This window comes from Barbus barbus (assembly GCF_936440315.1).
Source record: "Barbus barbus genome assembly, chromosome: 42".
NCBI classification, from domain to species: domain Eukaryota; kingdom Metazoa; phylum Chordata; class Actinopteri; order Cypriniformes; family Cyprinidae; genus Barbus; species Barbus barbus.
The window spans coordinates 18,649,000-18,665,797 of NC_136720.1; the positions used below are offsets into that span (position 1 = coordinate 18,649,000).

General features: G+C 35.0%; 2 protein-coding genes and 1 long non-coding RNA gene across 5 annotated transcripts in view; 2 read left to right on the forward strand and 1 right to left on the reverse strand.

Moving 5' to 3' along the window:
* LOC306861542 (ankyrin repeat and BTB/POZ domain-containing protein 3-A-like) overlaps positions 1 to 9,744 on the forward strand; it is a 135,357-nt gene extending 125,613 nt beyond the window's left edge. For both annotated transcript variants that reach the window (XM_079403865.1, XM_079403866.1), the window contains exons 10-17: positions 706 to 929; positions 2,012 to 2,190; positions 3,300 to 3,405; positions 3,857 to 3,959; positions 4,840 to 4,921; positions 5,117 to 5,185; positions 5,565 to 5,678; positions 7,000 to 9,744. In XM_079403865.1, coding sequence (XP_079259991.1) covers positions 706 to 929; positions 2,012 to 2,190; positions 3,300 to 3,405; positions 3,857 to 3,959; positions 4,840 to 4,921; positions 5,117 to 5,185; positions 5,565 to 5,678; positions 7,000 to 7,221 — 1,099 coding nt within the window. In that variant the 3' untranslated portion in view covers positions 7,222 to 9,744. The remainder of the gene's footprint in view (positions 1 to 705; positions 930 to 2,011; positions 2,191 to 3,299; positions 3,406 to 3,856; positions 3,960 to 4,839; positions 4,922 to 5,116; positions 5,186 to 5,564; positions 5,679 to 6,999) is intronic.
* Positions 7,502 to 11,719, reverse strand: LOC306861544. Its single transcript, XR_013783476.1, has 3 exons — positions 11,585 to 11,719; positions 11,408 to 11,462; positions 7,502 to 7,604 (listed from the first exon to the last, which is right to left on the reverse strand). It is a non-coding gene; the product is annotated as an uncharacterized lncRNA (long non-coding RNA).
* On the forward strand, positions 10,876 to 13,910 carry LOC306861543 (NADH-cytochrome b5 reductase 3-like). Of its 2 annotated transcripts, XM_079403868.1 has the most exons (10): positions 10,876 to 11,014; positions 11,148 to 11,273; positions 11,362 to 11,434; positions 11,571 to 11,677; positions 11,779 to 11,908; positions 12,095 to 12,178; positions 12,255 to 12,340; positions 12,488 to 12,587; positions 12,719 to 12,855; positions 13,046 to 13,910. In XM_079403868.1, exons 1-10 carry the CDS (start codon positions 10,997 to 10,999, stop codon positions 13,055 to 13,057), a joined length of 873 nt encoding a protein of 290 aa, XP_079259994.1. In that variant the 5' UTR covers positions 10,876 to 10,996; the 3' UTR covers positions 13,058 to 13,910. The 2 variants fall into 2 exon arrangements, with proteins under 2 accessions (XP_079259994.1, XP_079259993.1); XM_079403867.1 differs by lacking the exon at positions 13,046 to 13,910 and having other exon boundaries at positions 10,877 to 11,014; positions 12,719 to 13,023.
* Positions 13,911 to 16,798: the final 2,888 nt, after the last annotated feature.

Genomic DNA, 16,798 nt, shown 5'->3' on the forward strand with positions numbered 1-16,798 from the left:
ATTATTATTGCAATTTAAAGTAACTATTTTCTATTTTAATATATTTTAAAATGTGTTTTATTTGTGTGTTGTAATTTATTCTGAAACTGAATTTTTAGTCATTAAATATTATTGGCACAATCCTTCAGAAATCATATTAATATGCTAAACATTTATTATTATGTTGAAACATTTTAATTACAAATATTAATATGCTTAAATGTTTTGTCAAAAACGTAATACTAACGTAAACCTTTTCATGAATAGAATAGAATAGAAAGTTCAAAAGAACAACATTAATTTGAAATGTAAATCTTTTGTAAAATTTTAAGTGGTTGTCACTTATGTCATTTAATGCATCCTTGCTGAATAAAAGTATTATTTGGGAAAAAATAATAAAAATACAAATTTCTAATCTTAAAAAAAAAAAAAAGTTTTATGCATTTTATAAAATTTTAAAGGTTCTTCATGCAGCTCTTTTTAATATTATTTTATAGTATAATATTATATTATTTTATAGTATAAGTTTCAACAAACAACAACAACAACAAAACACAGTAAAACGTATATTAAAAGTTGTCCAGTAGTGCTTAAAAAAAAAAAAAATGTAACCGTGGTAAAAGTAACAGCAGGTTTGGGAAAAACATTATATAATTTGTGAGTGAACTATTCTTTTAATGAGTAGGAATACCTGAGTGAGTTTGTTACATGCACTTGCTCCTGCAGGAACGTATTCCGGAAGCTTCTGTCCCAGGTGGAAAAAGACAAGGGGGACGTGCTGTCTCTGGAAGAGATCCTAGCTGAGGGCTCCGAGACCGTAGAGAGGAGAGCGCCACAGAACGAAGGCACCCTCCGGACAGGCAAGGCCAAACTAAGGGCCCTCCGCGAGGCCATGTACCACAGTGCCGAGCACGGCCATGTGGACATTACCATAGACATCCGCAGCCTGGGTTAGTAAAAACACTGCACGATTACCACAGACATCAACCGCCTGGCTCACTTCTGTCATGCAGCGATTAGTCTCAGCCTCAGACGCCATCTGATGCATATTGCACATACAAATGAGAAGCACTAGTTGAAATTTCCCATATTACGGGCTTATGCAACTTCCTGCATAAGTGCACAAAGCACATTCCTTTATCAGTCCATTGTGATTAATATCCATGATGACACATTTTTGAGGCTGAACTAATCACTTGCCAAAGTTTACCAGGTTAGTGGCATCGAATCTTTGAAAGACACTCTTTGAAAGATGTTTGAGGCCCTTGGTGTCTAGCAAGACATGAGTATCTATCGTTTATTTTGCTTTGTTTTCTGTTAAGAAATCACTATGCACCAGTATCACTATGCACCATCTTTATCTACTAACATGATTTACACTACCATTCAAAAGTTTGGGGTTAGTAAGATTTTTTTCTTCTGAAAGAAATTAATACTTTTATTCTGCAAAGATGCATTAAATTAGTTAAAAGTGACAGTAAAGGCATTTATAACATTACAAAAGTTTCTATTTCAAATAAATGCTGATTTTTGACATTTTTATTTATCAAAGAATCGTGGGGAAAAAAAATAAAATTTAAATACATTTTTTATATATATTTGCATTTTCACGAAAATATTAAGCAGCATAACTGCTTTCAAGATTGATATCAATAAGAAATAAATCAGCATATTAGAATGATTTCTGAAGCATCATGTGACACTGGAGACTGGAGTAATGGCTTCTGAAAATTCATTTTTGTCATCACAGGAATAAATGACATTTTAAAATAGAAAACAGTTGTTTTAAATTGCAGTTGTTTTTCCACAATATTACTGTTACTGAATTTTTTTATACTGTGTTCTTTCAAAAACATGAAAAAAAATCATACCGACCCTAGACTTTTAATGTAGTTGCAATATGCAACACATGTTCTTAGATTGATGTTGACAGATTGATGGATGGGACAGGCTCTATATTTTGTGCAGGATGATGGACAGATGGATTCTACGGTGTCACATACATTAACTGATTCATTAATTCCATATACAGGTGTGCCCTGGACCCTGCACACGTGGCTGGAGTCGCTGCGAACATGCTTTGTGCAGCAGCGGCGGCCGCTGATCCAGGGCCTGCTGAAGGACTTCAGCTGCATTAAAGAAGACGAGTACACGGAGGAACTCATCACGCACGGACTGCCACTCATGTTTCAGATCCTTCGAGCCAGCAAGGTCCATTCTCTGGGCTTTATTACAGAGCCAGTTTCAGTCTTTTATTTTACTTCCTGATCATTCAGGAGACATTTATAGAGTTTTAGTCATCTTCTGCAACCCCCCGTTTCTGACATTAGTTTTATTTGAGTATTATTTATATACTATTATAGTATTTAATAATGTTTAGAATTAGCTTTTATTTTTATATTTTCAGTTTTCATTTTAGTTATGTTCTTGTGTAATGTTTTATTATCTTTTAAATATTTCTGTTTAGTTTATTTTATTTCAGATCTAGTTTTAGTAATTTTGGTACTTAATTTCATGTAGCGAAGACAACTCTTCTAATTGTAGTTTAAGTTTTTCCAACTAATATTTTATTTTATTAAAAAAAACAGTCTCACCCAAACATGTTTCTATTAAGCTTTATTTTATTTTAGTTTTAGTAATTTTGGTACTTAATTTAATGTAGCAAATGCAACTTTTCTAATTGTAGTTTGTTTTTCAACATAATATAATATTATTTTATTTTATAAAACAGATAGTCCCACTCAAACATGTTTCATAGTGCCACAGAATTACACACTAGGCAAAATCTATGTATTAAATTGCATTACATTGTTTCATAATTTACATTAAAGAAATATGTTTTAATACTTTCTTCTACCCCAGCAAATGTTTTAAAATATTTTAAGTTAAAATAACTATTTTAAGTTATTTTTTAATGTAAATTGTATGCAAATGTAATTTAAAACATTACATTTGTATCTTATTTACTGATTGAGGCTTTTGGCTTAGCAGTGTGTGTTTTAGTCTGTCTGATATTACAGCATAGTTTCATTGTCATATTACCATTTAAATTATATCGCGGCACTTCAGAATTTAATGTCCCTCGTAAGTCTCTGCGTTATTGTTATCACTGCGTGTCAGTCCCTGACTCTGAGCGAACAGGCAATCAACGTCAGCCACACCAGTTCCAGCTTTCTCAGTAATTAACATGATAAATCCTCAAATTACAGAGCTCATCATAAGTGCGGTGTTAGTATTACCGTAGGCCTGGATGCGTTTTACTTTTAGAAAACAGAATTCAAGGTCTAACTACAGCGTGTGTGTTTGTGTGCTCTACACAGAACGAAGTGATCAGCCAGCAGCTGTCAGTCATCTTTACCCAATGCTACGGGCCTTTTCCAATCCCCAAACTCACCGAGATCAAAAAGAAGCAAACGTCTCGTTTGGGTGAGTATGTCAGTTGCAGCCCCTTGTTAAGTTCATCTTCAAAAGCGGCTCCAGATCTGCCCTGCCTCTACATACAATATCAATAATTGAATAATATCAAACAAGCAAGAGTACATCAGCAAAAAAACTGGTGAAGTGCACTTGTGTGCTCTAAAACTGTAGTTTGAATGGATTTAACAAGGACACTTTTTCTTTCAGGAGACATGAAAATACAATTATAGAATATTTAATTTTGTTCAAATATAAGTTTTGGAGGAACACTAGTGCCATCTATATGTTAGTTAAGCTATTGCAATTATAAAACAGACTAATGTCATGCTCTTTCTTGTTACAGCCTCTCAAACGCAAGACATGGTGTTACTGAATAATGAAGAAGCTTGTGTAATCATTGTTGTGTAATATTGCATCTCCGACATGGGGACTTCATCATTTGATTTGTTGCTTCCCACAGATCCACACTTTCTCAATAATAAAGAGATGTCTGACGTGACGTTTCTGGTAGACGGAAAGCCCTTTTATGCCCATAAAGTGCTGCTCTTCACTGCCTCACCGAGGTATGTCTTCATATTGTGGAGTTTATTACACAGCAGGGGCGCCAGAACATGGGAGTCACGTTTAGCACAGATTTCAAATGAGTTGTCCCACATTAGAGGCACTTTTTTATTTGAAACTATAGTTAACAGTAGTTTTAGCTCCTGGTATTATTTCAAACAGCAGCAGTTGTGCTCATGAACTGAATGGAACAAAATTCTCACAAATCACAAGGAATTTAGAAGAGTGAACTTTATTATAATGTAAAGTAATGGGCAATTTAAATAAAAAATTGACAGATTATATAAAAAATGATATGTATGACAGATCTAAAAATCGGTTTTATATGTACATTATGTGTATGTGACGTATGTGTGTGTGTGTATAGCTAGATTAAATTTACATTTATTTATTATTTACATTATTTATCTGTTATGATATCTGATATTTCAATTTTGCCATCTCAAGATTATTATTAGAAATTAGAAATTTCATTCAAATCAATGCATGTCTATCTGTCTATCTAGATGTAAAATTGCCATCTCAAAATAATTTCAGTTAATATTTAAATTATATATAGAGGGAAAAAAAAAATATATATATATATATAAATATATATTAAATTCTATCTCTCTATCTCAATATATATACAAATATCTGAGCAGACATAAGACCTTTTCAAATCTGCAAGATCTACAAGAATATGAATTAATGCAAAGTTACTGGATGGTCCAGGAGGGTAATGTCAGAATGAGCCGCTCTAGAACTCATTCCTGCACCACTGCATGATTTTCAGAATAACTACATATTATATCTTTACTGAGCTCTATGAATAATTGATTTAGTAATAATACAGCTTTTAAAGGACGTTCATGTTTGTCTTTACGTCTTTCTGACCTCCAGGTTTAAGTCTCTGCTCTCTAACAGACCAGCGGCTGAGAACACGTGCATCGAGATCAGTCATATCAAGTACAACATTTTTCAGGTTTGAATCTACAGGCTCATTAATCCCACTCAAACTTGTGTCGGTATTACAGTCAAACTACGCCATCTTAATTCCTACCTCTGTCAGCACAATTCAGCTTAATGACAAAATGTGCCTGTGCATTTGTGACTAGTGCTTAGCTTGTCTGCCTTAAAATGTGTCTCAGAAGTTTGAGAAGGTTTTGTTGTGTTTCAGCTGGTAATGCAGTACCTCTACTATGGCGGCACTGAGTCAGTGCACATCAGGAACACTGAAGTGATGGAGGTATTAAATATTCCCTTCTCTTTCCTCCTTTATGATCATAATTCCTCCTACCCTAAACCATTTCTCCCACCCACCGACCCACTAATGATGACTTAATGACTGATGACTTGAGAGGATGTTGAATGTGATGAATGAATGAGTTACGGTCTGATAACATGGGGAAGATTTCTCATGGAAAACACTTTAGAAAAATATACGAATATATCATCGCTCATATGTCTCCATCTTTACCAGATGGAGGCTCTCTAGCATGCAGAACTGCAGCAGAAATTGTGATAAATGCTTATGTATTTTAAATTTAATTAAGTGATTGCTTTTGCTTGTGATAAACCTGAAAGCTTGATGCGTTTGGCTCATTGTCGGTCCCTCTGCTTCAAAGCTCCTGTCTGCAGCCAAGTTCTTCCAACTTGAAGCTCTCCAAAGACACTGTGAAATCATCTGCTCCAAGAACATCACAACTGACACCTGTGTGGACATTTACAAACATGCCAAGGTACTCTAAACATTATCTATTAGAATTTTCACACTTACAAATTTCCCCATTCAATCATTTATTTATTTATTTTGTGCAGTATACTTTCTTTCTTTTCTCTCTTTCTTTTATTAAAAAAATATTATTATTATTTGTATAATAATAATATACAAATAATATAATATTATTATTATTATTATATAATAATTTGTATAATATAATAATATACAAATAAATAATACGTTTGATTATTTATATCTATATGTATCTATTAGCTTATTCTGTTTAATAAAAGCTATAAAACCTTGTATTTAATAATTTACAATAATGATAAAATAATATTAATAGTTATTTATTTTGTGCACTATACACTCTCTATAAACTCTCACTTTTTATGAATAATCTTATATAATTTGAATTATATTAATAATATAAAAATATCTATTTTGTTGTTTTTAATAAAGCAATGAAATCTTGTATTTAATCCATTATTATTATTTTGTGCAGTATACATTTATTTATTCTTTTTATTACTACTAATAATTAATATAATAATAGTAATATATTAAATTATGTAATTTGAATTGTATTTAAATATATATATATATATATATATATTATACATACATTTATACGTATAATTATTATTACAATATGCAAAAAATTAGCACAGACTGAATTGTGAAAATGACTTATGTAAATTGTATATTTATTCATTCATTTATTATTTTTGCAGTTTAGCCAATTGCCAAACATAATCCTTGGTTATCTTGGTCCATGTTTTGTCTTGTTTATACATTTCCCTGGATTAGTCATTTTATCTGTGTAGTCAGGTTTGGACACTGCAGACTGTATATTTGTAAAACCCTGGATTAAAATTCGTATTTGCATATTCATGAGGTTAATAACATTAATTAGTCTAATATAGCACACCAATGAGAATGCAACCTGATTTATTAATTACTTGACAATCTGTGCAAATGTCACCATCTTAATTTGCTCTGCTTGTCTTTAGTCTTTAGAAATATACTACAAAAAATTAAGACAAAAAGGAAAATGCATAAGTGTGTTTGCCAATATTTTTAACCATTTCCCTCAAACGCAAACTAAGCATGAACGTTTCTGTATGAGATACATTACATTATAGTACTGCATGTTGTTGTTTTTATTGTGTACCTCTGGATACTGTATAGGCTACCTTTGCAGAGCTTCATAATTCAAGATTAAATACAATTTAATCAAGAAAAAAAATTCAAACCATTAACAATTATACTATACAAGAATAGTACTGAAGTCTCTGTTAGGAATACTAAGTCTCACATTATGTTTCACACGTCCTCAGTTCCTGGGGGCTCTGGAGTTGGCAGCCTTCATCGAGGGCTACTTCCTGAAGAACATGGTGCTCCTGATCGAGCTGGAGAACTTTAAACAGCTACTGTATGAGGTTCCTGCAGAGAGCCCCGGTCCAGGCCCGTCCTACGACGTCCTCCACGACCTCGAGAGAACCCTGGCCCTGCGGATCCGCTCCATTCATCTCTCCACTTCCAAGGGCTCCATCGTCTGACGCTTTCACCAAACTCACACCAACTGCTCCATGCTGGCTTTCATCGAGAGCTCCATTATTGTGTGCCAACCGGTTGGAGACATTTCAAACATCATCGCAGTCATGACCAGCACCTCTCCGATGGGATGTACTGTAGATTGCATTTCACTCCACAGGCTAACATCTCCACAGCGTTGCAGAAACGTCAGCCTGCTGAACTCATACCATTCCAAGGGCTACGTTTACATTGTGGAAATATTGTTTTGACAACATTATGACGCCCAACCAATGTTAGTGCCCAGGGAAACCATGGCTCCTGATGTCATTACTGCCTCGGCAAAGCATGCAGATGGATCGGGTTCATTTTTAGGAGGGCCTGTCTTTGGGAACGATTGTCATGCTACCTGCTGAGGACAGTTTTAGTAACACACACAAGTATATATAACGCTCCAATTGATGTAATATTGTTAGCCTGCCTTCTGAACCTTAAATTTGTGTAACATTCCCTCCAAGTGACACTTAACGCTAAGCAAGCGATGCATGTTAAGTTAGGCGATGCTGCCATCAAGTTTCCCCAGCCATTTGTGTTTGAGTTGGACAATAACATCCACTAGGTGTAGAGTTTTACAAAGGAGGTGTTTTGTATACTTAATACTCACATCAAACTACAAGTTTTGGTATTTGTGTCACTGAACAATAATATGCCAGCTGTTGAAATCCTAGCACTTGTGTTTAACGCTTTGCGGTTTTAAGGAATAGAGATTTGCTACCTTCAGTCATTTGTAGACTGATCCAACACAAATTATCCAACCAATGGTAGACTAAACATGTTGCTTTTAGTTTGTACGTCTCACCGAAAGTTCATTGTGTCCACTAGTGCATTAGTTCTGAGCTATTTGTTTTAAAAACCCTCTAATCTACCACTGTGCTTAGTACACTTCAAACTGAGCAGTTCATCCTTGCCTTGAAGTCGCGTAACCAACGATCTGTGTCAAATAATCTGCATGGATCCTGTCTGGAACTTCTGTAAAATACAAACAAGCTCATTTTCCTTTTTGTGGATGCAGATTTACGCCCGTTGTGCAGGACTCTATTGTCCTTTGAGGTCTTCGTTGCTTGCGAGTCTGTCAAAATCGTGCATTATGAGAGATGCCATTGCACTGGTCGCCACCTCCGTGACCCGATGTACATATTCCCAGTCTTCACCTGCTGCACTGCTTTTGTTCAATGTGAAAAATGTGAAGCCAGCTCAAAACAAGCTGTTTTAAGTGTGCATGTTCCGGATTTTCCTGTGTTTGTCTGTAACCCTTCAGGATGTTGGTAAGTTCGAAACTGTACTTGGACGTATGGTGTTACCAGCAGAAGATTTTGTTGGCCAGGCTGAACCCAAAGTAACAGATTTTGAAGTATATAAGGCATTTCATCCAAAGATTATGACATTAGAATTTCAACCAAATACTCCATTTATTGGCACACATGAGATATGAATATTGGATAAGATTGGTACGCATCTTGCACGTACTGGTAGTGCTGTCCAAGAGTCCTATTTTGATTAGAGTTGTGTTGTAGGATTTCTATTTCATGTACGGCAATGGATTAATTTGGTTATGAACATCCTCATGTAACATGAAAGGTTGGATTATTGCTAAATTTACCCATTGAAATACATAGTTTATTGATATGTAGCTGACCATGGAATAACAATATCATGATGCAAATAATTTAAAACTGTGAAGATACATTTATTTTAAAGAAACTTAGCATAGTTACTTTATTTTCTTACAAAGTACATTTATTGTGAAATCCCTGTCTGCTATTTTGTGTAACAGAGATAAGTCATTATGTAACTGTATCTATGTCCTTGCATTTGCAAAATGCCATTGCTTTGATAAGCTAACACAAAAACTGACAAGGATAAATCATCCATGTAATTTTAAAAGATCGGAGCTGCTTATTTGCCATGTCTTTAGTAAACCCCACCATTTGTGTTCGCAAAACTGGATTTGTAAAAGCAATACTTGGCACAAATATGTCCATGCAAGGTTAGATTTCTCGTCTGACCTGTTACTTGTGCTTAGCATGGATGCTTCTCCATGTAGCCAAATGTAAAGCAATGTCATGAAGTGTTTGTAAAAGCTGTACACCTCAAAAAAAAAAAAAAAAAGACTTGCTCTGTGTTTCTTGGCTTCAGCTTTTTCTGCTTCAAGGCTGTTCAACAGGCTTTAACGTTCCACTAATGCACACCTTTTGACATGTTTATTCGACAAAAACCTGCATGCTTTGGCTGGATCAGAGTCTAACGGAATTTGTTTGCTATTATTATTTCACCTGATTTAAACATTGTACATTGTACAAAAAATATATAGAGAAATATCTATAGAACATGGTGTAAATATAAGGGATGTGGTTGAGTTTAACAATCGAAGAAACAAGGATGTTACACTTGTGCAACAGTACAGTTGTTCACTGACATGCATTTGTGTACAGTCAATAGAAATATCCACGATTGACCACTGTGTTGGGTCGTCATTAAATTTCTGTGATAAACCGTCGAGTCTTGATTGATTATTACCCTGAGTGTGTTCAGAGCTTGTGGTTTCCTCAACATGTAAAGACGGTTGCTTGGTTAGATAGGTAAGCCGTTTTGAAAGGATAAAAATAGGTTATTCTTGAGTTTACAGGTTAAATACATAAAAATGGAATTGTGTCAGAAAATGGTCATGTTATTTAAAGAGTTTCCAGATTTGAATTAAATGGAATCAGAAGAAAATAAATAATTAAACTTGCTAAATAGCACCACCTACTGGATAATTATGCTAATTCAAGTCATTTTATTACACAAATGAGTTTCTGTATTCTAAATCTACTTCTGTTACATTTTAAATTAATTCTAGGCCTATGCAATAAAATGGTTATTCACACAGAAAAGTCGAATTATAATATTAGCATGAATTTGCTGGAATCAGAACCATTTGGATTTAAACTAATCAAATCCTTAATTTTATTGGAAGGTAGCAATAATAATTGAATTCGGCGAGTTCAATCAAGCATTACGTTTTATTTTGATCTGAGTAGTTTTAAAAATGAGATTAAACTTGTTAATCAGTACACCTATTTGTTTTGATTGATTGCCCACTGTGTATTTAACTGGTCCTGGACCCCAAGAAGCACACCCAAGGAGCCTCGTTTACTGATGATTCATAACAAACGATTCGTTTACTGGTGATTCATAACAAACTATTCGTTTACTGGTGATTCATAACAAACTATTCGTTTACTGATGATTCATAACAAACGATTCGTTTACTGGTGATTCATAACAAACGATTCGTTTACTGGTGATTCATAACAAACGATTCGTTTACTGGTGATTCATAACAAACTATTCGTTTACTGGTGATTCATAACAAACGATTCGTTTACTGGTGATTCATAACAAACTATTCGTTTACTGGTGATTCATAACAAACGATTCGTTTACTGGTGATTCATAACAAACGATTCGTTTACTGGTGATTCATAACAAACGATTCGTTTACTGATGATTCATAACAAACGATTCGTTTACTGATGATTCCTAACAAACGATTCGTTTACTGATGATTCCTAACAAACGATTCGCAAAGGTTTGGAATCTTTACGTAACGACGTCACCAGCACTTAGCCCCTCCTTCTCCAGGAAGCTATTGTCGTTTTGACAGACGCAGCTTACTTTCTAGTAAAGTTATTCTTAGTCCGTAGTGTTGTTATCCGTCTTCGTTGCTTGATAGAGTCTCAGAAAACACCGCAGGAGAAAATGTCCTTCATCTTAAACGTGAGTATATTCATATTAAATAAATACTTGCAGAACGTCGTTTTTGTAGCATGCAACTATATTTTGACAGTTTTTGACTGTTTGGTACATTACTGCACAATTAGAAAATGCCCTTTAATTTCCCTGTCCATAGCTCATCTCTGGCAGCTTTCAGCTGGTGTTTGATTTGATCCGGAGGCTCTTTGGCATAAAAAGAAGACCTGCCATTACTCTTGAAGACCCTAATGCGAAGTATGCATTGCGTCTTGTGGACAAAGAGGTGTGGATATTTTAAAATGTAGTGGTTTAACTTGTATATAAATAGGTTTTATTAGTAGCTAATTTAATTATAATGTCTCTCTTTTAAGATTATCAGTCATGATACAAGAAGATTTCGTTTTGGTTTAAAATCACCTGAACATGTTCTTGGACTTCCTATCGGTGAGTGCAGTATCAAGTCTGTTGTTTTCTGTAAGTACAAGGTAAAATAAACAAGGCAAATATAAGGCAATGTCTTTAAAGCATGTTAAACAGTTTTTTTTGTGCTACCTTTAACGTTTATGAATTGCATATATAGGACAACACATCTACCTGTCTGCCAAGATTGATGGCAACCTTGTGGTGAGGCCTTACACCCCTGTGTCTAGTGATGATGACGAAGGCTTTGTTGACCTGGTTGTGAAGGTATACCATACATAAATATAACCGTAAAACAAACATCTTCATGTTTGAAAATGTCTTTGAAGTTCTTTCAAGTTTAAACATTTTGTTGCCTCTCATTTCAGATATACTACAAAAATGTCCATCCAAAGTTTCCCGAGGGTGGGAAGATGTCTCAATACTTGGAAAGCCTTCGTATTGGTGACACAATTGATTTCAGAGGACCAAGTGGACTGCTGGTTTACAAAGGCAGAGGTTTGTAGTTTTGAAATCCACTGTGAGTCAGGACAATGCTATGAAAACATCTACTGTTGCAAGGAAAATAAATTAATTGCACATGAACATTGTGGAAGCATAAAAATATTTGACTGTCAAACACATTATAACATTCATTTCAAAACAATAGGCACACTTGGACTTACTGTATCAACTTTTCTGCAGGATCATTTGCAATCAAGCCTGATAAGAAATCAGACCCTGTGATTAAAACTGCAAAACATGTTGGCATGATTGCTGGGGGAACAGGTAAGTCTCTTTTCTTTTCTTTCTTTTGAGAACAAATGTAAGGATTTTCTTGTGAGTTCATCTTTATTTTTTTTAGGCATTACACCTATGCTTCAGATAATCCAAGAAATCTTGAAAGATCCAAAGGATGAGACCGTGTGTTATTTACTTTTCGCAAACCAGGTGAGCCAAGGACTTTCTATTTTTATGCACATGCATATGTACTCATTATGCACAAAAATATATTTTATGCTAAAAGTGCAATTACATCTCTTTGGTTCAGTGTGTTTGTTGTTATTCCCACTCACTATTTTTTGTCTTCTCCAACAGACAGAAAAAGACATTCTCCTACGTTCTGAGTTAGAAGAGGTCATGGCCAATCACCCAACACGTCTTAAGCTGTGGTACACTGTTGACAGGGCTCCAGATGGTAAGAACCTCTTGCTTTTGTAGATGCTGTTTAGCAAAATGAAAAACCTCAGTTTAAGTAACTTAATTTCAACCAGACATTAAAAATCAAGCAGAAGGTGACAAGCTGAAATAATCAACTTCATGTGTTAGGTTGGGAGTACAGCCAAGGCTTCATCAATGAGGACATGGTGAGGAACTACCTTCCTCCACCCGCAGATGACACACTCATCCTCATGTGCGGACCTCCTCCCATGATTCAGTTCGCCTGCAACCCCAGCCTGGACAAGGTGGGCCATTCCAATGACAGGCGCTTCACCTTCTAGAAGGATGTCACCTGAAACCAAACAGTTAAAATGTCAAAATTATAGCCATGCTACCTGATGCTCTTATATATTCCACATGCACACTAACTGAAAAGGATCTATAATATAGCAAAAAAAATGCCTTTATCGTTCACTTTATCTCCAAATGTACCAGCTGTGTTCCTGAGAAACCTCTGCATGCAAGATGTACCTGCCAATCAAGTCATTTGATGTTGTTGTTTTTTTTAATATATATGTTTTGTGTTAATGTTTTGCGCTTTGCCTTAAATGCAAACAAGTGTTGTTTTTATTTTAGCAGATGCTGAATTGCAGCATATATTGGATTGAAGTCATTTAATGTGTCAATTTTTCATTTGCTTAATTTATGCATCTTATAAGCCTCATCAGATATTGGTGATGGATAATAATTCACAATCCATGTCCATGTTACACATCATTTTTACATTTGCAGAAACAAGCTGTTCATCAAAGTAAGTACAAGGTTCATGTTGTACATTAGTTTTACGTTATTCATATTAATGTAAACCTTCTGTAACATGGATGCTGAAATGGGACATGGTGTTGCTCAGTGTACACAGTTCATTTGGCAAGGTCTGCATCTTTTGATTCTGGTCCAGCGCTGCATATTAGTTTGTCTCTCTCACCTGATTCAACTCCGTATAAGCTGCATGAACTCAGCTGAGTGAGTCTGGTTAGAGAGGAAAACGAAAGTGCAGGACCAGGATTAAGAAGAGCCACTGTTTTAAGTAGTCAAGGCAAAAAAAATAAAAAATCCAACAAATCAAGAGGTTATCAAACAATGTTCAACCTGTCCATTGTTAAGTGCCTTTCTGTAAACCTTATGTTGCATTGTTGTTTTGATTCAGTTCTAAGTGCATGATTCCATACAGTAAATGTATTTAAAAGAGTAAAAACAAATGATTTATGACCTGTTTGCAGCTCATGTAACTTGTCTACATGGCCAAAAAAGCATTTCTGCAATAATTTAGCATTTACCAATAAAGGTATATTCTGTATTGATTTTGTAGTAGTGAAGAAGTGTTTCATGTAAAAATGCTTTCTAAAATTATTTTATTTCTACAAAATGCCTAAAGATGAGCCTCCAACAAAGTGTTTATTTCAAATTTCCCAATCTTTCAACAAATGTATGATACAGTTCTGTTAATGTTTGCGTTGGCCGATCTGAATGTCTCACTGGTTTCGTTACTGAATGAACCCGTGTTTCGAACGAATCGACTCAAAAGACTCGTTCATAAGGACAGTCGATTGTCGCCACCTGGTGGCGTAACAATGTAACGCGCAGAATGATAACACGCAAACAAAAAGTGTCTCGGTAACTCAGCTGTTATAGTATATAGAATATTTTACATACATGCATACATACTGTATAGTACATATAGTATAAGTGCTTTTATGGAAATAGTAAATATGTTTCAGTGCATTCCCAATATTATGGTGCCACTTTAGAGAGTTAAAGTACCGTACATTCACCATGAAATGACTTACCACGACAGGTAAGTGGCATAGAGCTTCTAATGCAGATATACACTTACTGTCCACGAGAGGGAGCTGATAAACTGGTCTGATCTCATGCATGTGCCTTTTATATTAATAAGAAAAAAAGACAATATTAGACAATTTATAATAGTCGGTATTTCAGTCATTAGATTCGAGATGTCAACGTGCATTTGGACACTTTGACCATTAAAACAAATCGTTCAAGCTTCAAACGCTGATTGAATCTGCAAACATAATTAAATCATTAACTGTGAACAAACACGACACACATTTTAAATAACCAAGGACAAATAAACATCTACTTAAAACAGAAATAATTATAGATATTTCTGTTTCATTTGTTTTAACAGCAAAATGATTTCTTGCATGGTAGTAATAAATGTATATTCTACTGCGTCTAGTATTTCAGCTTCATTCATCGCACACAAAGAAAAACTGCAGTGCTTTACAACTATAGGACAGGAAGAGCTAAATAAACTTATCAGTGCATCTAAACCAACAACATGTTTATTAGATCCTATACCCACTAAACTACTGAAAGAGTTGTTACCTGTAGCAGAAGAACCGCTTCTCAATATTATTAACTCATCGTTATCTTTAGGTCACGTCCCAAAACCATTCAAGCGGGCGGTTATTAAGCCTTTTATTAAGAAACCACAACTAGATTCTAATAAACTGGCAAATTACAGACCCATTTCAAATCTTCCGTTTATGTCTAAAATTTTAGAAAAAGTTGTGTCTGCTCAATTGTGCTCCTTCTTGCAAATAAATTATCTCTATGAAGAATTTCAGTCAGGTTTCAGGCCTCACCATAGTACTGAAACTGCATTTGTTAAAATTACAAATTACTTGCTTCTTGCTTCAGACCAAGGCTGCATCTCATTGCTAGTATTACTTGATCTTAGTGCTGCGTTCGACACTATAGGCCATGATATACTCATAGATCGACTACAAAACTATACTGGTATTCAAGGGCAGGCTTTAAGATGGTTTAGATCCTACCTTTCCGATCGCTACCACTTTGTTCATTTAAATGGGGAGTCATCTCAATCATCACCAGTAAAATATGGAGTACCACAAGGATCTGTCCTAGGTCCTCCGCTATTTTCAATAGACATGTTGCCCCTTGGTAATATTATTATAAAATACGGGATTAGTTTTCATTGTTATGCTGATGATATACTCAATGAGTATATCATCAGCATAACAATGAAAACTAATCCCGTATTTTACTCAACTATATATCTCAACAAGACCAGATGAAACTTCTAAACTATCTAAGCTAATAGATTGTGTAAAAAATGTAAAAGATTGGATGACCAATAATTTCCTCCTATTAAATTCAGATAAGACAGAGATATTACTTATTGGACCAAAAAACAGTACACAAAATCTCTTGGATTACAATTTGCAACTAGACGGATGCACTGTCACGTCCTCTAAAGTAAAAAATCTGAGTGTTATATTAGACAGAAACGTGTCCTTTGAAAATCATATTTCCCATGTTACAAAAACAGCATTCTTCCATCTTTGAAACATTGCCAAGCTTCGAAACATGCTACCTGTTTCTGATGCAGAAAAGCTAGTTCATGCATTCATGACCTCTAGACTGGACTATTGTAATGCACTGCTAGCTGGTTGTCCTGCATCTTCAATAAACAAGCTACAGATAGTCCAAAATGCAGCGGCTAGAGTTCTTACCAGGTCAAGAAAATATGATTATATTACCCCAATTTTACAGTCTCTGCACTGGCTACCTATTCAGTTCCGTATCATTTACAAAATATTATTACTTGCCTATAAGGCCCTAAATGGTTTAGCTCCTGCGTACCTACCTTGTCTTCTACCACGCTCCCTAAGGTCGCAAAACTCTGGACTTTTGGTGATAAATAGGATAGCAAAGTCCACTAAAGGAGGTACAGCTTTTTCACATTTGGCTCCAAAACTCTGGAATAGCCTTCCTGATAACGTTTGGGGTTCAGACACACTCTCTCTGTTTAAATCTAGATTAAAGACACATCTCTTTAGCCAAGCATTCACATAATGCATCTTATAATCTTGTAATGCAGTTATATCTGATCAAATGTACATTATTATTATTCTTTAGCTTGGGTTGAACAAATAATTTTTGCTTAGATGGAACAGCAGCTACGCTAATTATGTCTCTATTTGTTTCTCTGTTTCTGTCACGAGATTAACATCCCGTGGTAACTAAGAATTACAGAAGCTTCAGTCTGGATCCAGCCCTTAAATGATCTGAGATGACCGAACACCTGAGAAAAGATAATGCCAACCCCTCAGAGGACCTCAGAGAGATGCCAACGCTCAGACAACATACAGAATTACCAAATTTTTCCATAAATTAAATATATTAAGGTTCTGCAATATA